At 40.6% G+C, this 24,129-nt stretch overlaps 1 protein-coding gene and 1 pseudogene across 1 annotated transcript in view; both read right to left on the bottom strand.

Moving 5' to 3' along the window:
- Positions 1–308: 308 nt before the first annotated feature.
- LOC116888085 lies at positions 309–1,040 on the bottom strand (annotated as a pseudogene).
- A 7,857-nt stretch (positions 1,041–8,897) lies between these two features.
- The window catches only part of Mid2 (midline 2), a 97,837-nt gene continuing 82,605 nt past the window's right edge, over positions 8,898–24,129 (bottom strand). Inside the window, 7 exon segments of the mRNA XM_032889799.1 lie at positions 8,898–9,351; positions 9,892–9,917; positions 9,920–9,940; positions 9,942–10,108; positions 11,644–11,805; positions 21,523–21,666; positions 22,805–22,932. Of these exon segments, the coding sequence (XP_032745690.1) occupies positions 8,952–9,351; positions 9,892–9,917; positions 9,920–9,940; positions 9,942–10,108; positions 11,644–11,805; positions 21,523–21,666; positions 22,805–22,932 (1,048 nt within the window). The 3' untranslated portion in view covers positions 8,898–8,951.

The raw sequence follows: 24,129 nt of genomic DNA, 5'->3' as shown, positions 1-24,129 counted from the left end.
CTAGATAGAAAGTTAAGAAGGCTCTGCCTAGGGGTTGGGGATTTAGCTCAGTGGTAGAGCGCTGACCTAGTGAAGCTCAAGGCCCTGAGTTCGGTCCCCAGCTCCGAAAAATAGAACCAAAAAAAAAAAAAGAAGGCTCTGCCGAGAGGGAAGAAAAGAGGGACTCAGGGAGTAGAAAACTGTGCCTAGGGTAGTTTTCTTTTTTAATTTAATTTTATATTTTACTTATTCACTTTACATCTCACTCACTGCCCCCCTCCAGGTCACCCTCTCCCACAATCCTTCCCCTATCCCCCATTCCCCATCCCCTTCTCCTCTGAGTTGATGGGCACAAAGGGTACCTGACCACCCTCAGACCAGTTGGCTACCTCAGGCTGAGGAGCAGTGAACTCGGGCGCTGGTGCGGTCCATTCACCCTGGAATGCCTCCTTGGTCACAGCCTTCTCAACAGCAGCCTGCTCTTCCTTCTCAACCTCCCCTAGGTCTCTGTAGAAGTAAAATCAGGCAAATCCTCCCATGGGTGTTCACAGGAGATAGTACCTCGCAGGAGCAGGCGGAGTACTTCCTGGGCCAGAATCCACCACGTCGGACCCCACTGAGCGAGCTCCCTTGTTGCATGGGATGGTAATGTCCACATAGCGCTGGGGAGAATCAGTGTTAACACAGAGCAGTGGTGGGCAGACTGACTTAAGAGGCCTCTGTGAGGGGCTGGTGGTTAGCCTGGGAATCGGTCACCACTAGAAGCCGTGGCTCCCTGAAGGCTGATGGGATCTGCTTAGTGAAGGTCCCAGGTGTGAAGTGGCCAGCACTTGGAGTGGTTCCTGTGGCAACAGCAAACTTTAGCACAGCTCGCTGGCCAGTGTTCCCGGAGGAGATAATGCTGATGGCAAGGTTCTCAATGGCAACAACAGTGCAAGCTGCAAGCAACAATTTCTCCCAGGTCCTCTTCAGATTTATGATGTGGAAACCCTCACTTTCCTTTTGTAGATGTCGTGCTCCATCTGAAAGTCAAGGTTGGTGCCACCTAAGTGGGTGCTCATTTTTGATAATCTGCTCATCTAGTTATGATTTCTATGAGACCCGGGGCTGTGTTTCTTAGAATGGTTGTTGAACCTGACAGACACTATCAATGCATGATTTGCTGAATACGTGGATGGATGGATGGATGGATGGATGGATGGATGGATGGATGGATGGATGGATGGATGAAATGAATAATAAATTAAACTAGTGGCTAGACAAAGATTCTCTTCTCTGCCACATAAGTAATGGACATATAGTAAGTAGTTCAAAGAGAAGTCCACAATAGTGGAAGGTAGCACACAGGACAGGTAGGTTGCCCAACCAAATGACTTACGCCAGCCTTAGGAAGTGGAATGGTTTTGGCAATTTCTTATATGGATATATGGGAATATGTCAAAACAGCTGATCTGCCTTTTCAAATGGAATTATGTATCTGTGGCTTGTAGAGCTAGTGAGGAAGGATGGCTGGAAGGAGAGGTCTGAACAGGAAATCTCAACAAGAATGATGGCACGAATGGTCAGGCATGAAGATGCAAGGCTGAAGCAACAAGTGGAGAGTTCTAAACCAGCCTGGGCTATGCAGCAAGACTGTGTACAAACAGCAACAGCAGAAGTGTGCAAATGGACGGGGAAGGTGGTACTCTGAAATTCAGTATGTGAGAAGGATCATTAAACAACGTATCTCAGGGCGCTGATAAAGTAACAGTATGTCGTCTCCCTTTATGTTAAGTTTAAAGTGTTCCGATGAGTAGATCCTCATATCCAACATTCTTGGTGGTAGCTATGCCAATTACACTTACATAAGTATATTCACTGAAGTCTCATTATCACAGATCCATGCTGTTTAGACAAGAAGAGACCTTGAAATTATCAGTATAAAGCCAGGCATGGTGAGACACAGCGGTAGCTGTTTTTTCTTTTTCTTTTTTTTTTCCCCTCCGGAGCTGGGGACCGAACCCAGGGCCTTGCGCTCACTAGGCAAGCGCTCTACCGCCGAGCTAAATCCCCAACTCCGTGAGACACAGCGGTAATATCAACACTTGGGGAAATCTAAGCCAGGAGACACATGAGTTTGAGGTAAACCTGGCCTAGATAATGATACATTGCTAGAAATAAAAAAAGATGCTTGTCACAAAAAACCTAAAACCCCGACTCAGTCCCTGAATCACGTGGTGGAAGGAGAGAACAGACTCCTGCACCTTATCCCTCTGACTCCCCACATATACTCCACAGCACAAGCACCACCACACACACACACACACACACACACACACACATACACACCACACACACACCACACACCACACACACATACACACCACTCACACACACATACACACACACACACACACACATACACACACACACACACACACACACACACACACACACACACACACACACACGTATGTCGGGACCGGACGTCTGAACTAAGCAAAGCTAGAGCCCTACCCTGAGCAGATTCCTGAGAAGGGCTTGACCTTTTCAAAGAACTTGTCCCGGAAGACTGTTGCCTCCTTGTCTAAGGAGAATATCTTGCAGTTTAGTGATTCACCTTATGTCCTTGGGCACTTCCCTGTACTCTCCCCCGCCCTAAGCTTCAGTTCCTGCTTCAATTCCTGCTTCAGAGCTTTAAATGCTGCACATTCCTCTCAATAAACAGACCTTGACAAGGACACTGCTTGGTCTCGCTCCTCTTTCTCGCCCGTTCTCCCGCAGGTATGGGTCCCCCTCGACCCCCACAAATAACTGGGTCCCCACAGGCGGGGGCACAGGTACACACATTCCCACACATACACACACACACACCACACACACACACACACACACACGCACGCACATACACACACACACATACACACACACTGTGATAACAACTTTTTGTTTTAAAAATTATTTGTGCAAAAGCTGGAGTGATCCTTCTGTTAAGAACACTTGCTGCTCTTCCGGAGGAACAGAGTTCAGTTCCCAGCACCCATGCCAGGCAGTTTATAATGGCCTATAATTCTGTTTCCTGGGGATCCGAGTCTGTCTGCCTTCCTCCACAGGCACCTTCAGCTCCCTCTCCCTCTCCCCTCCCCCTCTCCCTTTCCCGTCCTCCTCTCCCTCTCTCTCTCTCTCTCTAGCACACACATACAGAGAGAATAGATAATTATTCATGCAATGCAATTTACAGTTGAAAACCTAAGAGGGCAGAACTTTTGGCCCCTGAGATTCTCTGACTTTGTTACTGACTCTTTCAGGACTCAATTTTGATATATTTGAACATTCCTTTAGTCCTCAGTCCACTCCAGCCTGCCGTGTGATAATCAGCAGGAGGGAAGGAGAACAAAAATTCTTCAGCAGACCCCTGACTTTACTCCCTTTTCTTCCTATGGCTCCCTCCTTTACCTCAGGAAAATCAAACTTTAGAGAAGGGCTTTACCCCCCCCCTATTTTGGCATCCCTACATCTGCCCAAGTATGCCCTGCAGGCTCCGAGTCTTAGAAGACTGCATATGATTCCCTTCCCAGATCACTGGAGAACGGGAGAGTGGGAACAATGGCTTCCAGGCCACCCTCCATTTTTGTTCTGTCTCATAGGAAAGCTGTCATCAGTCGCTTTCACTTTGCCTCTCATCATCTGGGTTCTGATGAGATCCAAGGTTTCCTAACCATTTTCCTCACCATAGATTGTAGAAGATAAAGCCAACTCATACTGTAAGTAGAGTTGGCTTCTGAGTAGTGGAACGTTCTTCAACATACACAGCAGTCCTAGGGCCATTTGGAGAGAAAATTCTTCATATATGGGACAAGAACAACCCAAAAGTACACTTTTTGACTGTTTTTTTTTCCCTTTCACTGAATTTAAAAGTAATTCATTGTATCTTGACCACTGCATCCCTCAGGCCTTGGGCTTAGTGTCTTGCCTTGAGTATGTCAGGTGCTTGTTATACCTTGCACATTTCTGGTACATGACAACACCTTCCTTTATTCCTGAAGGAGCTGAGCTGAACAAAAAATGGAAATTACTATAGGCTGTTTCCTGCCAGTCTGCGTCAAAGGGAAAGTTGCGTTTTCTGGGTTTTTTAATCTAGCTGGAGAAGTGACAACCCTGCTCTGTAGTGTGCTCTAAGGTGTGCTTCGCAGATAGCAGAGTTTACATCTTTATTCCATTATCTCAACGATCCGTTTTGTTCCAAAATATGGCTACTATAAGCGTGTCACCACATTGCCAGCTGATGGATTGTTTACTTTTTCCCTTTTTTGCAGGCTGATTTCAAGCTTCTGATGTAGCAGAGACTAGCCTCAAGCTCCTGCCTCCACCTCCCAGCCCTGAAAACCTGGAAATTCCAAATTTGCCCTCCTCGGCTTGTCACTGCTGAATTATATCTATGAATTGATTAGAATATTACTTCTCCTTCTCAAGCTGTGAGAAAATGCCTGATAAAATTAAGAAAGGGCTGCCTCTGACTTACAGCTTGAGAATAAAGTCCATGATGGTGGGGAATTCATATGTCGACAGCATTTTGAGGCAGCTGGTCCCATTGCATCCACAATGAGAAATCAGAGAGAAACACCATCCTCAGCTGGGAAATTCATAGTGAAAGAGTCAATCGCATTAGCTATCCTGCCATGTATATTGCTCAGCTATGTATGCTGCAAAGACACTGACATCCTAGGACTCCTTCTGTTCCTAGGTAGGGGAACATAAAGTACCCTTGCTTTTTCTGCTATCACACTCAATGAAGCTGGCTTTTCCAAAAATCACCACACACACACACACACACACACACACACACACACACACACACACAGAGAGAGAGAGAGAAACAGAGACAGAGAGAGAGAGAGAGAGAGAGAGAGAAAGCACGCCTGCTTTATCAAAAATCTTAGTTGTTGTAGACAATAATTTCATATTTAGTACTCATTCAGGCTACTATTAACTCATTAAACCCCTAGTGTTTCAAGTTCTTGTCTGTCTGTGCCTTTAATTGCCTTGTCTTTGAGCTTTATGCATCCTTGATCTGACCACTTTCTTCAAGATACTTCTCTATTACCTTTAGCTGATTTGCTCCATTTTCCTTTAGCGGCAACTCTGAAATGGGATATGGGCTAATCCAGGCCCAAGGAACCTTTTAACTCCCCCAGACTCCTCCTACAGGCCTGATGTTTAACAATAAGTCAGTCAGCTTGCTTCATTGTGATCATGTTCTGGTCTTAATGGATTCTAGCAATGGGAGGTTAATCGTTCTTTAATTCTTGCCTTCTGCCACAGCATAGGAAGCTAGGTAAATCATGTTCCCCTGGACCTTGGATCCTGAGTCATTTACCACGTTCTGGAAACTCCTGACCATCTTCCAGTTAGTCTTCCTTCCCCCATTAAATTCCAATGAAAGACAACCAACAACTCATGAATACATATATATTTATTTTAATTCATAATATAGCATTTGGATGGGTTGGGATCTTTAGAGAGGGTAAGACTGTGTAATCCACAGATGCTCATATTTCTGTTACTAGGAGAGACACTATTGGTCCAGAGCTCCCAGTACAAACAAGCCTGGGGTAAAGCATTTGATAAAAAATAGTCCAACAATAGTCTAATAAATATTCTAGCCAATAACAATAACACAGCATATTTCTGAAGCTGGCAGACCACACCATAAAAGGCAGTTTTGCCTGACCTGATGGCAATAAATCTGGCCAACTTGTAATACACAGCCAAACACAGCCCAATGGCTCTGAGGCTGGAATTGGCTTCAGGAGCTACAAATAAGTGTGGGAGTGGGGTCATGTCTACCTGCCTCGCATATTTCCATTCCTCGATGGAATGGGTTCCAGCATCTAAGCTTATTCAAAAGTCCATCCACGAACTGATCCATCCAGGTAGTCATATACAAATATGTAAACTGAGAGGATTCACCTAGAATGTTTGAGCTGAAAAGCATATATAAGTGATTCTGTTACAATATGAACTTCACTGCATCCAAAGACACACAATGGAATTACATAATAAAAACACAGCCAGATGCAGTTACTCTTATAAGTAGCAAGAACATCAATGTGGCGTTTAAAATTCCTTTTGTAGTCTCAAAACAAGCTTAGCTTTCGTTTGTGCTTTCTTTAATAAGACGATATAAAAAGTGGAAACAAGCATAAATTGCAGACAGAAAATAATTTTCTAGGAGAAAAAGTTCAGGATAGTTAGAGCGAGTAAAGCAACAACCATGTTATGGAATCATCTTTCTCGAAGATGTAGAATGGTCATGTTCCATTTGTGCAACTGGCTTTAGCTAGAGTCAGCCTCTGGTCCCTGCCATTGCCAGTGTTCTAGGAAAGTCTTAAGTTTACTGAAGTAAATATCTGAACTCACATATCCCTCTGAGGGGTTTTACATCATTTTGTTTCTTGAAGGCATTTCATTATGTGCCCCAGAAGTTAGCATTTCAGAGCCAAGCCTTATTGTTTCCCACAAACCCCATTGAATTTTTCTGTTTATTCAGTAGGCTTAACTCTGCCTGTACTAAAGCTTAAATCTACCTTTGAAGAACAACAACGTTCATTGGAGTTCATGAAAATATGAACTATAACTGGTAGAATGATGTCACATGCTCCAAAGACGATTCTCCGTAACTGCCAATCTGGAACAATGTTCGTTTGTATGTATAAGGCCTGGTACATTTACAAAATAATACCAATACAGACTAAATAAGTAACCAACTTGCCCCCAAGGATAACAAATACCACAAATGGACATCACAGTTAAACAGAGCAATTTTGATCATTCATACATTCTTTCACAAGCATTAGCCAGGCAACTACTTTGCTCCAGACACTGTGCTGGGTATTAAAAATACAACAATAAAAGCCACAGCCCTTACCCCCAACTTAGTCTCACTCTAGGGAAGATTATTATTATTATTATACATTAAACTTTTGTGTGATTCAGAATAACCTGAGAAGCATGTCCCAAATATAAGTTTCCTTATGTTCACAGATACTTTAATTAAGTATATCAGGAGCAGGGGCCAAGAATCAATTGTTTTAAGGAACAAATCACTAACAGTGCCTCTAAAATGGGCCTTTCAAGGATGGCATTGATATGACGTTAATTGTTGCTGGGATGTGGAGAGTGCTCAGTGTGCCAGGGGAGAGCCACGGAGGGCCACAAAGCCAATTTCAGAGATCACTAGTTAACCAGAAAAGATGGGAGAAGGAAAGGCAGTCTAAGCTGCAGTCAAAAGTAGAATGGGCAACTATAGTGAGTTTGCTCATTCCCTGATGAACCGTAGGTATGCATAACCTTTAAAGTCAAAGAAACTGAGTTTGTTACCTGGCATGTAAATCCCAGGTCTTCCTTTTGTATTAGCACTGGCCTGCTTTTTCTGTGGTAGGTAAGCAAAACAATCCGGAAGGTTTAGGTGGACTCACAGAGATATAGGTCTCTTGTGCATTAAAGGAGACATTTGACAGCAACGACTTCATTTTACTAATATGTGCATTCTATCAGCAGTAACGTGGCATCATTGAACAAATTAATAAATAAGGATCCTCCATGCTAGTAGAACGAGGGGCTAACGTTTGACACTGTATCAAGGCTACATACAATCCAGGGAATGGCCACTGCTAGCACTTAACAATTACACAGTAGTAATCATTTTACAAGTACCAAGGAGTAGATTTGACTCCTGGAAGAAGGCTCTATTTCTCTGGCATTTCTAATTAATCTCTGCAAACAGAACTGGTGAAATCACAGACTGTGAAGCTCAATTTCTGTGATGAAAACTAGGATGGAATTTATGTTTTTATTTGTCACGGAGGGAATGCAAGGGAATGAAGAGTATAAACAAAATTCCAAAACTAATGAGTATTGAACCTCTTGAGGAAAACAGCATTTCGGGAGTGCTTCGTCTGAAAAGATAAGTACATTTGTATGCATATAGGTATTGAACCTGTAACACTCCATTCTTACTGCTCAAGTAAGGCGAGTTCTGAAGAAAGTCCATTATGTAACTCTATTCTTAAGCCTAACTCTAGTAACTTTGTATTTGAGAATAACAAAACTATATTTCTTTGAAATATTCTATGACATTTTTAACAATTCAGATGAATCTCCTCCATTAATATCAACGAAATTATGCTACACAAGACCCTTCTACCAGAATCGATTTTCTATGTAGCATTAGCATCTCCTGTACAATCATAGCCCCAGATCTCTCCCTCGTCTAACTAAGAGCTCTTCTCACTTCCTGTGTCGATTATGTGTTGTGCATGTGAGACAAGAGGGAGGCAAGAAAGGTTGAAGGGAGGAGAGAGAGAGAAATGCTGGCCTAACACCTGATGTGTTCACCTAGGGGTTAAGGTGGACACACCAATTTATTTTTGTACCATCTTTCTTCTTATGTCGTCTATAAATTAAATTTATTATTGTGTATATGTAATAAATAAGAGTATCTGTCATTTGCTCATACAAATAATTCAGCCATTTTATATATATTATATATGCACATGTATGATGTTCCCAAAACACCTCAATCATTAGTTTATTAAAAGTGACTTTATACAATAAATGATAATTTGACATAACAAATTCTACTATTTTTAGCCATTGCTAGAAAAGCTAATTCTAACTGCTGGTATCAGTTATACTCTAAATCATAGAATTTTAAATTTTTCCAATGACATCACAGAATATTCTCTAAGAATTCTTCCCTGATATTTTTCGAACCCAGACTATTCAATTAATTTGTTCTGGAAGTAATAACTCAATACTGGCAATTCAAACATAAGTTTCCAATGCAAAAATTAAGTCCTACAATATCTAGTTGTTTTGGGTGCTTCCCAGAACTTTTGGTTTGTCTCCTTATATATGGAGCACTAATGGAAGCTTGGAAGGGTAAAGTGCTTTGAACCGGAGAGCCAGCGACTTACATGCTCTCTTGACACTTAATGGCAAGCTTTCATCCCCGACACATACGGGGATTCTTGAGGCCTGCAGTTGCATTCCTGCCGCTCAGGATAATCAATAAAATCTGGGGCAGGCAAGCCAGACAGGATCATTAGGGATTTGTTCCAGATTGTGAATGTTGGACAAACTGGAAGAATGAAGGTAACATCAAAAGTATGAAGATGGAGAGAGTTAGCTGGGTCATAGAAAGACAGCATGTTGTTGTCATAATCCAGGAGGACGCCTAGACGCTTCAACTGTGGGGGCACATCCACCAGCATTTCCTTGTTGTTATGTCGCACCACAAAGTGACTGTTGCATCGAGAGAAGACCCAGGAAGAGGCATTCCTTGTAATCCACTCGTTCTTGGGCTGATTTGAGCGTACCAATTGCATTACCTGAGACAGTGGAGAAGCCAGAAAACATTTATGAACGATACAGGAGGTGTGCTAGACATTGGCAAGGTCTGGTGACTCACCATACTCCTTCCTTGGTATTTCTTACGCCTGAAGATGCCTATGTAAATGTGACCGAAAAGACATAAAGCCAGCAATTAGAGTATTGAATTTCCTATCTCTATGATAGATTTTCCAAAATTTTATCTTTTAAAAACTGGCAAGATTTTCTAGGACTAATTCTTCTATCAAAGATCTTTTTTTTATTATTCATTTATATAAGTACACTGTCTGTCTTCAGACACACCAAAAGAGGGCATCAGATCTCTTTACAGATGGTTGTGAGCCACCATGTGGTTGCTGGGAATTGAACTCAGGACCTCTGGTAGAGTAGTTGGGAGCTCTTAACCGCTGAGCCATCTCTCCAGCCCTTATTAAAGATCCCTTAACCGTGACTTTTTAGTATTTTAGTTGTGCTCTACAACTGAATCTCCTAAGAACCTAAAAGCAGAGAAGATGAGAGAAAGAAAAAAAAAAATCCCCTCACCATGTTGAGGAACCCGCGACCACTCCTCCCAGTAGTGGCAGCCATCTGTCAATGAATATTTCTGCTGCCCCATAACACCCCTGCCGCTACTCAAATCTCTCCGGAGTGTGGCTCCTTCTTCCCAGAGAGCTCTCGTCCTTCTCCATCTGCAATCCATCATTGGAGATCTTCAACTTCTTGTGAGTCATTTTGGGATCTAGTTTAAATGGTTGGCCTGAAAGAAAAAAAAGTAAAAGAAGAGGGAAAAACCATGATGCAAACATTTTTTGAACTGTGTCTTTCCCTCCAGGACCACCATTAGGGCAGGGGACCCTAATAGATGATGTGGGTTGGCTGCACTTTTGAACTATATTAGAAAGCAGGACAAAGAGTATCAACTAAATCTGTCAAGAAGAGAAGTCATATCCTCCCAAAAAGATAACCTTCATGCATTATTTGGTATGGGTATCTCATTTTGCTGGAAGTCATATTCCAAGCACGGAGGAGAAAGTGTTCCCATCATATATTATGATATTAAAAGGGACCACTCCAAGCCCCACATCCTCAAATGTGAGAGCTGCAGAGAGCGCCCATCCTTCATCAATTCATCATTGGAGATCTGCACCTTCTTCTGAGTCATTTTGGGACCTAGTTTAAATGGTTAGCCTGAAAAAAGTAAAAGAATGTCTTACTTCCATGAGTGGGTTGGGATATAGGGAAATTTTTTAAAGGAGTGTTACAATGTTTGAGGTAGGATAGTCTTTGTGTTAATGAGGCAATTGCTCACAAAAGAAAAAGGAAACAAAAAAAAAATAAAACCAACTCAGCAACAGATGTTTACTTCTTTGAAACTGGAGTGCACATATAATTAGGCGACTTTGTTTGAGTGGCTGCTCCATCATCGATGATGAAAGATAGCATGTGCTTTACTACAGAGACCTTATAACCATATGACAAAAACACTGTCCTGTGACCCCAAGTGCTGGGTATTGAAAGAGCTTTAGTGTACAGTATGCCTCTGTGATAGACACTGTGTGTTTATACAGCATCCATTCCTTACTTCTTCTCTCTCTCACTCTGCCAGCCTCCCTCGCTGCTTGGGATGACTAATAAAAAGGAAACTGAAGTCAAGCAGAGTGGAAGAAAATTCTGATTAAGCTCCTGTTTCCTTGATTAAAGGCTTACCAACGTTTTCTCTTCTTCCTACTTTGAAGGGAAATATGACATCAGAGGTTGCACTGGCCATCTTCTGGCCTTGTGGGTGAACGGATGCACAAAGACAGAGCTCCAAGCTTTCAAGAGATCTCACAGCTACTACACTAGTTTTGAGCCGGCTGCCTTCGCACTTCTTTCAATGTGTGACAGGCAGTTAAAAACAAACAAACAAACAAAGCAATTCACTATTCACTTAAACCTACTTGGAAAATCCTTGCAAACTCTGTCGGTGGTGAGCAAGGGTTCTCCAGTAAATGGCTTTCTCTGTGGTAGAGCTTTACAGGATCACCACAAGTAATACCTTAAACTTAATTTTCCCCAAGATAGGAGACAGGTGGAAGGGCAGAGACAAACCCTTCCCTAACCCCATTCCAAGCTGTGCTATGTATGTTTTAGTTCACAAACACCCATGGGCACCAACAAATCCTTTACCTGAAGCACAAGCTACAACAGTAAAGCCCCTCTCCTCTGGGGCTCTGGGAGTCTACTCGGGTTAACTGTCCTCCATGACACAGAGAGCAAAAATGAGTCTTTCCTCCTGGAATCACAACTTACTGTTTGTTTTTAGCCTGGTGGGTTCACTGTTCCGGCTGCCTGCTTGATTTATGGCTTTCACAATAAAGATGTAGCGTGTCCCACTCTGGAGTCCATGGACTGTGTAATGGTTCTGCTTAATGTTGGGCACAATCATCCAGCTGTCCACTGAATTGTACAGGCCTGTGAAGTAGGGAAAGACAAAGGCATCAACCAACAGGTTTTAAAAAAAAAGTCAGGATTTAAAAAAAAATACACTGAAAATCAATTATAGCCACCCAAGTGAATTCATTTTCTTTTGAGTCTTGAAAGATATAATGAGATGAACTAGCACTTATGATTCCACTAATTAATTTTTCCATGCTCTTAGACTTGTGCCAGGCTTCTGGCATCTAGCAACCACTGACAAAGCTAGGGCATATTGTTTTAATGCCAAAAACACAAGAATGGTCAGTATTCAAAATAGCAGGATCCTCACAGTTATGGACTACCTAGGTCCTTACCGCTAAAGTCTGTTTCTGTGCGAACTGAGTCTGGCCTTGGATGGATGGAAACATTCCTGTACAGAGCTCAGTATTATGAAACTCAGAACAGAAAGGACACCTACACATGAATTTCCTTCATTTTTCAGAGGAAACAATAATGGAAGGAAAGTGGCTTGCCCGTGGTCATACATGAGGCTTTTATCGTATTCCAGTGATCTATGCACTGTGTCAGTGTGTGGGGAGTGAGTGACAATATGCCTTTGTCCCTGTACACCAGTGAGATTTTCAGAGCCATATTACTCTGCCCTTCCACCTCATCTTTACCCTTCCTTTCCAGATTTGCTGGACTTCAAAAGGAGCCAAGATGATATGAAAACAAAGTAGAATATTCTTGCTTTTATAAGACGTTGGGGTTTTGTTTTATTTTGTTTTAACATCTTCCAGACTCAATCCCCATCCCATGTTCTTCTTGGGTCATGTGGTCCAGAATGATATTATAATCCAAACGATTTTTCTTTCTTCCCAAGCAGGGAAAAGGATCTCAAGAATGCTTTTGCTTTTGAAAATAATCTTGAGATTACAGATATAGTGACTTAAACAGGATGAAATATATTTAATTAAAAGTAAGTATTTGGCTGGGTTTTTTTTTTGTGTAAAATGAATAGTGATACTACTTTAATGGGTTTTTCTTTTTTCTTTTTGGCTTCCCTTTTCTGTTATCTGTTTCTCAGTTTAACGTGTTTTTAAAATACAGTTCTACTTGAAGATGGGAAGGAGAGGGCATGGAAAATGAGAACCAATTTAAGTCATTTTTATAGAGTTCTAATGAAGAATTGAGTGGGATTGAAAGTTAGAAATAGTGTTGTGAATATTTTACATGGGATCTGGTCAAGAGATTTATAATTAACTCGAGGTATGTAGAGAAGGCCTAACTTAGTATTTAAAATGAGGCATAATTTAAGCACGGCGATACATACCTGTAATCCTAGAACCTCAGAGGTAGAGGCAGGAGGATCAGTCTTTCACAATCAGCCTTGACTATAGAGCAACTTTCAGGCTCAGTCTAGGCTATCTCAAAACATCAAACAACAACCAACCAACCAAACAAACAAAACTCATAATGGGCAAACAAAAAGGTACACTATAGAAATAGGACAAAGATTCATTGAGGGAATGGACATGGCTCTTCAGGTTGGATTCCCAGCACCCATATGGCAGCTCACACCTGTCTGTAACTCCAGTTTCAGGCGGTCTCACACCCTCATAGCAGTGCACATAAAATGGAATTAAATAAATTTAAAAAAAAGAATTGATTGATATATTAAGTGAATCTTGTCTTCTTGTGGAAAGGGATAAGGTCCCGAACTAAACTTTTCCTTAACTGTGTATCATTGGACAGTATGGGCAACACATCACAGGAAAACCTTTGTCACAAAGAGGAAACCGCAGGCTCTCAAAAATTAAAAATAACAGCTACAAATATTCTACATGTGAAATACTAGGTAGCTGTAAAAAAATTGAGGATGCTCTCTATGAGCTGATAGGGAATGATTTCCATGAAATATTGTCTGCTGAAAAGGTCTAACTACAAAAGATCATATATATTTTATAGTATTTTTGGAGAAAAGTAACAAATAAATTATATTACATTTTCTTGGACTTCCAAAAACTATAACCATGGTAATGATAACCAAGACAACAACAAAGTTGGTCACCAACAAAGGATGAGTGTGGAGGGAAAAGGGATACCAGAGGAAAGGCAATTTCCCTGACTATACTGTTTTACATATTTCCCTTTAAAGAAAAATTTCACTAAAATAAGTGTGAAAACTGAAACTAAATCAATATATTCTAATTTCACACTCAAAAATTACATAGAAATTCAAAAGGTTAAAATTAAATCAACTAAAAAAGGGAAATATGGGTCTAAAGGCAAACTGAAACAAATTAAAGCCACTACATTTTAACGGAATAATGACCATAGAACATACAGGTGAGGGTAGGACCTGTTTAAGCACTCCTCCATGCAACTACATACTCAGTCCCCTGAGCAAATCGATTCGGAAATATTTTAGATGTATTAGGGGTGAGGGAAATACTATTGATGTTCTGAGGACCCAAAAACCTTATAGTGAGAAAAGAACATGCATATGGAATGAGAAAGGTAAGAAAGGAACTCGTGAGATGAGTTAGCGGGTGGTCTTGATGATGCATGCTGTCTGGCTGCATTTCTCACCCTGGCTGTTCTATAAAAGAAATAAAGAGTTGCTGGGCGAGGAGACTTAGAGCCCAAGGTGTGGAGAAGAGACCACTGAGGAACTGCTTGCAGGCTGTGCTGAAAGCTCCAGGCTTGCAGCTTTCCTAAGCCATGGTCCATTTTGGTGGTACAGTTGCTGTTTTGCATCGTCCCTGTATTTTCAAGTAACCTTTTACCTATACTCTTATTAGTTACTCTGATAAAAATTCATTGGGTCAGCAAGTTGGACTGTGGTACAATAATTTCTTTGCTCTATTATGGACTCCTTCTGGAGTGGAGTATACTGTATTATTGTGTGTGTGTGTGTGTGTGTGTGTGTGTGTGTGTGTGTGTGTGTGTGTGTGTGTGTGTGGCTCCTCGGAAAGCTTCTCTACAGAGCAATGTATGATTAAAATATATGCATTCAAAGATTCACTAACTAGATTTTAATGTGTTTTTAAAAAAGATTTATTTTAGCTGTGGGTGTTTTTTCGCGGTATATATGTAACCCAGTATATGGAGTATCCAGAGACTAAAAGATGTGTTAAATCCCATGGAACTTGAGTTATTACTATTAGTTGTGTTGCCATGTGAATGCTGGGAATGAGTCTAGGGCCCAGTAAAACGTTTAGTAATTTTGATCACTGAGTAATCTCTCCAGCCCCACAAAACCAAGATTTAAAAGATTTGAGATAGACTTCTTACTATATAACCCAGGCTAGCCTGAAATTTCCTACATAGACTAGGCTATCCTTCGATTCATGATCCTTCAACTTAACAATATAATAACTATTTACAGAATTTATATTTACCAGACAGTGTAGATAGTCTAGAAATTATTTAACATATACAAGAAGATGGCTATAAGTTGTATGCAAATATTATACCAGTTTATGTAGGCATCTGAGCATGTACAGATTCTGGCATCCTCAGGAGGTCATGTAACCAATCCCACATGAATACTAACAGGCACTTTAATGTTTTCATGTTTGTATAGAGATGTACACATATGTAGAGTATGCATATGTGGTGTTTTGAATGAAAATGTCCCTAAAGGCTCAGATGTTTAAATAATTAGTCCCCAGTTGATGTCACTGTCTGGATAGGTTTAGGGGTGAAGTCTGGCTGGAAGAAGTATGTCATTGGGGCTTTTAAAAAGGTATGTGCCATTCAGAGTTCACTCTCTTGACTTCCTGCTTGTAGTTCAAGATGTGAGCTGTCAGCCTGAAATCAGCCATACTTTAATGACGTCATCACACTCTAAGCCATAGGAACCATAAGTCCAGATAAATTCTTCGTCTGTAAGTTGCCTGGTCGTGGTATATTTTCACAACAATAGAAGTAACAATTCAGTATATTACTTGTGTGTATATGTGTGTGTACTACTAAGGTTTTAGTTTCTAATGTCACTGTCGTTTTAAAAGTAACCAGGGCTCCTGGGAAAATAGCTGATTTGAAGGTTCGGACAGGATAAAGTTAAAATGAGTCTGCAATTTTTTGTTAGGTCAAAAAGCAAACAAAATGCTCACAAAAAGGATGGGAAAATATCACACAAAGCCTGAAAATGTCTTGAAAGGCCCTCACTGGCTAAATCTGGGACATTCACACAAGAAAAATGAAGGTAGTAAAGAATTTTAAATCATGGATGGTAATGCATCCGTGAGTCTCTCCTGATGAATAAATAAAAACAATGAGACAGGGAGAGAGGCTCTTGCTACACAGAATATCGACTGACAATTTGTAAGTGTGGGAGAGAGTCCTCAGCTGGAAAACTGTCATTTCACAATCGACATCTCAATACCGGATAGAACAAAAAACATCAATTGATGCTCAATCATGGTAAGAGTGGGGCGAGACAGCATTGAGGAAGAAGCAGGATAATTTTTTATGATTTTTAAAGCATCACCATACAGATTGCTTATTGGTAGTGAAAGAAAGGCACAGTACATAATTTTAAAAGTCAGGGAACATCGTGATAAGGTAAGCAAAATTAGCATCAATAGTATATAGTGTAAATGGACATTGCATACTTCTGGATCCTAAGAAGTATACTGTTGCCATTATAGTTTATCACCTATGCACTATTCCAGCCAGGAATGCAGATAACTGAATGCACATGACCTGAATATAACTGTAAGGAACTATCAAATGAACCTAAAGTAAGAAACAGTGTAAGAAGAGACAGGGTCTTCCTATGTAGCTCACGCAGGTCTTGAGCTGTAATCCCCCAGACTCAAACTTCGTGAGCTGGAATTAGGGATGTGTACCACTACATCTAGAAAAATGGGCATTGGTTTATATGTCAAAAACTATCAAAGACAAAAAAGGATTGAGGAAGTCTACTAGGCAAAAGGAAGCCAATATATGATAATTAAGTCCTAGGTTATAAAGGTCAATTCTGGGCTCTTTTATATATTATAATCAAATATATTGAATTAATTGTCAAACCTGGAATGTGAATGGGAAGTTATATAAGAGAACTGTTAACTTTTTTGAGACAAGAGTCCCATTATGCAGCCCTGGCTGACCTTGAACTCTCGAAGATCCACAAGCCTCTGATATTAAATTTCTAAAAGTCAACAGATGTGTAAAGGATTAGAGAACACTGGAGAAGAGGAAGCAGGAATAATGTAAGAGCCACAAGTTAGCAAGCAGAGACTTGGATGGAAGAGGGATTCAAGAAACTCACCCTTCCCTGATAAACTATCAGATTCTGATAGATTCAGGGAGAGAGGTAATGACTATCCTAAATTATATACCTTATAGTGACTGCACTAGGTTTCTGTGGCCAGTTCCAATATAAAGGTCCTACAGACGGCCCTGGCTAAACGAAATGGAATCACAAAACAAAAGCAAAAGGTAAGATTCTGGGAAAGGCCCTCATCAGGATGAGGGGAGTTGACAGAGATGTGAGAGAAGAAAGAGTGTTGGGAAGAAAGGAATCAGAATACTCTCGTTCACATGTATGAAATTGGTAAATACAAAAATAATCAAATTTAAAGGACATTTCCTTATTCTTAGGAAATTACAGTGAAAACCTTAGGGGTGAACAGAGGTAATAGGAAAATTATTTTCAAATGGTTCTGAAAATACAGAGTTAATAATAATAAAAGAAAAAGTAAAATATTAACAGTAGGCAAATATGGGTTAAAAGTTGAGTATTCTTTGTGCTAGTATTATTTTAAAATCGCTCTTATTTGTGTCTGTAATGTGTGTGTGTGTGTGTGTGCATGCATGCATGTGTGTGTGTGTGTGTGTGTGTGTGTGTGTGTGTGTGTGTGTGTGTGTGTGTGTGTGTATGAAGCCAAAGCCTGGGTGTCATTCTTCAGGCACTGCGATTATTTTTCTGATATAGAGTCTCAGTGAGTGGCTTGAACTAATCAAGTAGGCTAGGCTGTCTGGCAAGCAAGCCCAGGGATCTCCTTATCTCTACTTCACCAGCACTGGAATTACAAGTGTGCTACCCTGCTGAGATGTCTTTACATAAGTTCTGGGGACTGAACTCAGGTTCTCACACTTTACCCACTGAACTATCTCCCTAGCTACTGTCCTCAGATTGGAATGGTGAATATATGATTCTGTGGGTATCAGCAAGACTTGGTGCAATGGGGCCTACACATGAATTATGGAAATAAAAATACCCTTCTAATTCAATGGAAAATGCCAAAATATGGAAATTCAACAGACAGGGTAAACTTGTGTGGTGCAGACAACTGCGTTACTGAAAAGATAACGTGATAAAGTTCTATCTTTGTGGCAATGTACTACAGACTGCCTGACCAGACGAACGTTACGTCCAATGATTTTGTAAGGCAAAGGAAAACATTGAACCAAAAGGATCTGTTGGAATTCTCATTCAGCTGAGAGTATCACCCGGAACCTATTGGCGGGGTCATTTCAAAATGAGAAGACATGGTAGGAAAGCTCGGAATCAAGAGGGAAAAGTTTGGATGGGGAGGGAGAGCTACCTCTTTTGACTTAACTTCAACCCACAAGAAAGACATTTTTTTTGATCAGGTAAGGTGACATATGCCTATAATCCCTGTACTCTGGGAGTCTGAGGCAAGAAGATTACTATGAGTCACATGTGAACCGGGCTTCCATAGCAAAATCCTGCCTCAAAACAAATAGAAAACAAAAGAAAAAACAAAAGGAGGGGGAGGAGTAAGAAGAGAAGGAAGGAAGGAAAGGAGAAAGGGAGAAGGGAAAGAAGAAAGGAATTTCTAGATAATGACGATGTGAAAATGTCTCAAGAGAAATCAGCTGTCAGCACTGAAGTTCAGTCGGCCTTGGCTGATAAGACCAGGACTGGCAATCAGCATTAATATTTCTTTCTAGTAAAAGGGTTGACCATTGCTTTTAATCCCAGTCCTCAGGGAGCAGAGGCAAGGGAATCTCTGTGAATTCCAGGCCACTTTGGTCTACACAGTGAGTTCTAGGCCAGCTAGGGCTACAGAGGAAGCACTCATCTGAAAACAAATTACTCACTGTTGCCTGAATCTTTGCTGCAAGGCTTTGCGTTTTGTCACTAAACTTTTCTGTCAGGGTTGGAAAGCGCAGAAGTCGGGCTGAGAGGAAAAGCAAATGTAAGGAAAACTAGAAAGCAGCTCAAAGAGGATCCGGGCATGACAGGATGCAGAATCAAGATGACAAGACAAAATGTAATAGGCAGGAAGGCAAAGCTGTTGAGTTTGAACTGTATGGAGACAGAAGTCATCAAACATAGGAATCTCAGTTAATTACAGACTTGGAAAAGTTCAGTAATCAATGTGGCTGCCAAGAAACGTACAGAACAAGAGGGCAGAAGCTCGTGTGCGAGAAATATAATCCATTGATTAGGGACACACTTGCGTTGGTTGAGTGCTTGCCGACTATGTAGAAAGCCCTAGATTCCGTCTCCAACACTACATAAAACCGAGTTCGGCAATACATGTCTATAATCTCAGCACTCAGCCAGTGGAGACAGAAGATTCAGAAGTTCAAGGTTACTCTCTACTACACAGGAAATTGAAGGCCAGCCTGAGCTACTAGAGAGCCTGCCTCAGAGAAGATAAAAAATAAAGATATCCTTTGGGGAAGTCATAACCCGTTCAGAGTACTTATATTCATTTTTGACACAATGCATGTCTTAGATGCACTTTGACCTACAGTCGACTGTCCATAAAACAAATCTCATGATGATAAAAGCCCTTAAAAGCTGACTGAAAGGGAGCAACTGGAAGAACTAAAAAGGTTGAGTCATAAAAATGAGGAAATTTAGTAGTTACATATGAGTTACCTAAAATATCTGAGCAACTGTTATGCGAAAGATGGAATGTTTGTTAATGAGGCACAGAAAGTTTAATTAAGAAACCTCAAGCTTGAAGTCTGACAGTCACAGGTTCTGAGCTCAATCCTTTCTGAGTTCTGTGTCCTTGGGAAACTCAATTAACTGCAGCACCAGTTTCTTCTTGTGTGAAACTTGAATCAATTCAATCTCGGAAGGCTAAGAGCTTGTGAAGACTAAATAAGATAACAGACGTGAGAATGGCAAAGTGGAATGCACACATAGTTTACTTTTGTCCCTGTTATTTACAAAGAGAACTGGAGACCATTCATAGCTGTCCAGCAAGCAAATGGACTGCTTTCATGAAAATGAACATTTCCTCACTAGCAGCATTCAAGCAGAGATAGTTACTTGTGGGTAGAGGAGAAGATTAGACCAGATACCTTCTAAGGGACAGTCCAACTCTAAGATGCTTATAACCTTGTCATTAGTAGCAACTCCTTTAGGCCTTCAATTACAAAGGACTCTGGAGCTTTGAAAACAGGTGGTAATTTTTAGGTTTGTCACATCTTGAACCTGTTCTCAACTTCTGGGAAATAATTATTCTTCCCCTATCAGGAAGTTAAAGGACAGTTCCTGTCTTTGATACTGGCTTCCAGAAATTACAGTGTATACTATAAGAAGAAACCTATTAGAGCTTGTGACTTCATAATCTGAAGAAATGCCCAGGGACAAGGGGTGCATGAACTAAGCGGCTTAGACTGGAGCTGCAGGAGGCAAGTGCTTTTAAATATTTTGCTCCTTCATCTCTCCACCCCAGTACTGACAAAAAAAAAAAACAAAAAACAAAAAACAAAAAAAACCAGAAGTTTGCCCAAGAATTGTTACTAGCTAGGAAAAGAAAGCCTGGAAGACGGTTTATTTGAATAAAGTCTATTCATGCTGTTCTGTGAAGAGAGACAGAAATGCAAAGTACAAAGTAAAAGAAAATATTATTTTGCAGCTTTGCCAATGCAACTGCTTGAATTCTGCTTTGATTCTCCTTGGATCCCATTGCTCCCACCCCAATGAAGTGAGGGGAACCTTTCTGCTCAATTCCTACTGACTGCAGCCAATCAGTTAAGTTCCTACTGCGCCTGGTCTTGGCTCCGGTTCACTAGGAGGTGAAACCATCCTCACATGTGGGCTGATACAGCCTTTTAAACATATGTATTTACCCTTGTGGCCCACTGATACTGCTTTTTGTTTGTTTGTTTGTTTGTTTGGGGGTTGTTGTTGTTGTTGTTGTTGTTGAAATTATAATTCTATTGCCTGAACGTCCCGCATGTTGGGATTATCAACATGAGCCACTGTACTTGGTTCCACCACTGCTTTTTTATTTACTGGATCTATTTGTGGAAATGAAGAAGTAGCAAAGAGAAGAATGACAGGGCAGAAGACTGACCTACATGTTCATAGACACAAATAGGTGGAATAAAAGAAGCAATGGCCTTTGAAGGGAATTTTCTCTTATCATGATAATGAAGTGGAAGGAGACTAGGAGAGGGGGCAGGGGGAGGGAGATAGAGTTCACTCACGTGGAATGGTGGTGACTTAGCTACCCAGGAACAAATATTAAGCAGCACTTTGGGTCAATGGAGTGATATGGATTGAAGGAAGGCTACGGGTTACATAAACCATTAGGGATGATCCCAGCGACTACCCAGCAAGGAAATACACAACTTGCTTATCAGCCATCAGTAATGTTTTACAACACCCTGGGGAGCTTACACTGTCTATGAAAGTCTATACTAAACAACCTCACATGTCTTACAAACACTTGCCTCGTGGCGCACCGGCCAGTCTTGAGCAGCTTACTGCTTCCTTACATTTCCTTATCTCTGGCCACAGGCCCCAACTACACCATGACTTACTGATGAAGTTAGCCTGGCCAGTGAATATGGTGTACTGAAGCTCATAGGAGCTGATGCTGAACTCGTCGTCTGAGATCCAGTGGACCGTAATGGTGTCATGGGAAGCAGTACAGAGTTCTTCTCGGATAGATGGTGGGTTTGGAGCTGAAAGGAGAAGGAAGACAGTGGTAAGGAAACACCTGTCTCAGAAGTAGGAGGAGGTTTTGTTTCTTGTGGTTTTTTTTTTCCCAGTCATGGGGATTAAGCCCATGCTAGAAAAGCACAGTACCATCCCTAGCTCTATAGAAATTCTCTTAAAGGACAACAACCATGCAGACTGAAGCAATGTGTTGAGACCTCAGCTCCCCCTAAGTACATCCGTGACAAATATGTAAGACTAAGTTATTGTAATGATTTCTCCAGTTTTCTAGAATGCCTTTAAAGGCACATATAGAGATAGCAAAGCAAAATACTGTTTTCTCATTTCATGGACTTCAACCTATTTTTACTTCAAAATGATTTCTCCTAAGCATTTGACACTATTTAAAATGCAAATTGATAAGAATTTCCCACTGTAAAATGGGTATGCAGTTACCTTATAGATTCAAGCTATGGGGAATAATGATACAAAATTAATTTACAGTGTCTGGAGTGAAGCAGATAATAAGTAATAGGTGCGTTGATATAATAAGAATATAGCTATAAACAACAGAGTGATTGTGTACAGACTCTGCTGCAGAGATGACCATACGATAATCCCAAAAGTGGCCAGCATTCTAAACAAGCTGGCGTCATCCTTTACTATCTTGTTTTTCCTTCATGGATATTGATTAGTCTTTATTTCCGTCAGTTTAACAATTGTAGGCTGTCACCTCTGACAGCTATTTTTTTTATGTGAAAAATGTGTCTGGAAAACTAATCCTGAGTCCGAACAGCTCAGGGGACTCATGTGGTGCATTATAAGAAATAAATTTGATTTTTTTTGATAAAGCACTTCTTTTTTTGCTACTATTGAAGCCTGAACTATATGCAACACTGATCAAGATCCCTGCCAATGACCCAGAGACAGATGTCCACTTTTATGTCACATGAACTAAAACATATTGTTTCTAAAGGTACATGTGGTCTACAACCGTACCACCTCGAGCACACTTGATCTTGTCTGAAAAACTACACGTACTGGAAAAGTGTTATTTTTTTTCATTATCGCAAATATTTTCCTTTTCAGTTTACTCTAGACAAATGGGTACAGAAGGAAAATAAATAAATACAATGGGGGGAGGAAAGCACAGCTCTTCCACACCTGTTAAATAGTCTAGCCCCTCCAATAGTTTCTTTTCTCTAGAAAAATCTAAAGCAAAGTTTTCAAAGGCATCATTAAAATTGATGTCTGGAATCAGAACTTGCGAAGATGCAGTTGCCATAGCGACCCTGAAAAGAAAAAAAAAAGACATCAATATACATCAAAATAAGCTTGCAACCTTCATCTAGTGTTTGATTTCTGGTTTAACGAGGTAAAAATAAATCACTTGTAAGTGAAAATACCAGATCTCTGCCTTTCCAACGGAAACGGTTTCCATTTTAATCGTAAGGAACCAATTAAGAGTTATACCATATTTACACACATATGTTCGCCCCTCAAACACACTCCCCCATCCTGTCTTAATTTTGAGAAGTAAATACAGGATTTTTTCCCCTCTGCATCATTTTCCATCTGGCAGGCAGCATCAAAGTAGACCTCTGCTGGCTTGGGAAGAGCAGCTTAAGATTGCTTTCTGTCTCCTTTTTCCGTGCTAACTAACAAACCAACATGTTGGGTTAGTGTCTCCCATTAATACTATTCATTATTTGATCTTTTAAAATATTCATATTTCATTGCATTATTCTCTAATTGCAGAACACTGTGATAATTATGTTCCCACCTGAGTGTCTCTTTCCTATTTATGTATTTATCTCAGATAGGGTTTTGCATATCCCAGGCTAGCCTTGAACATGCTACCCAGCCAAGGATTACCTTGAAATCCTGTTTCCCCTCCTTGTGTCTCCTGAGGGTCAGGGAGATGTGCCACCATGTCCCATTTAGGAGGTGCTGGGGATTCAACCTAAGGCTCTGTGTATGCTAGGCAAACAGTCTGCTAACTGGGTTACAGTCTTAGGCTGTCCAACTAACTTTAAGAGACACAGCAATAAGGTTCCTATTTTACCTCCTATATCTTCTTCTATGGTTCCTAAAACAATGTTGAACACATAGTGAATAAATATGTGTTGAACAAGTAACTGAGTGACTTACAAAAACAATATAATACTAAAGTCCATGGAATGCTTAGTATATATAAGGTTCTGTGCAAGAACATGAAGAATCTGCATAAATTATCTAATTTTCTTCTACCACAATGTTATATAGTGGAAGTTATTTCTATTTTGTAAGCGAGGAAGCATGCACATTTAAAAGCTAAGGAGGCTGCCAAGATCACACACAATAGTAAAAGTCAAATTTTAATTGAAGCCACGTTTGTCTGATCTTAAATTCTGTTTCCATAACCGTGTACGTTATTCCTAATTTTAAGTATACATTTTATGTACATCAGCAATTCTTATGATCCAATGATTAATTAGACTTATGTGGGG

This window comes from Rattus rattus, chromosome X, assembly GCF_011064425.1.
Source record: "Rattus rattus isolate New Zealand chromosome X, Rrattus_CSIRO_v1, whole genome shotgun sequence".
Taxonomy (NCBI): Eukaryota; Metazoa; Chordata; class Mammalia; order Rodentia; family Muridae; genus Rattus; species Rattus rattus.
The sequence above is the reverse complement of the archived record's forward strand: the minus strand, read 5'-3'. Positions and strand labels throughout refer to the sequence as shown.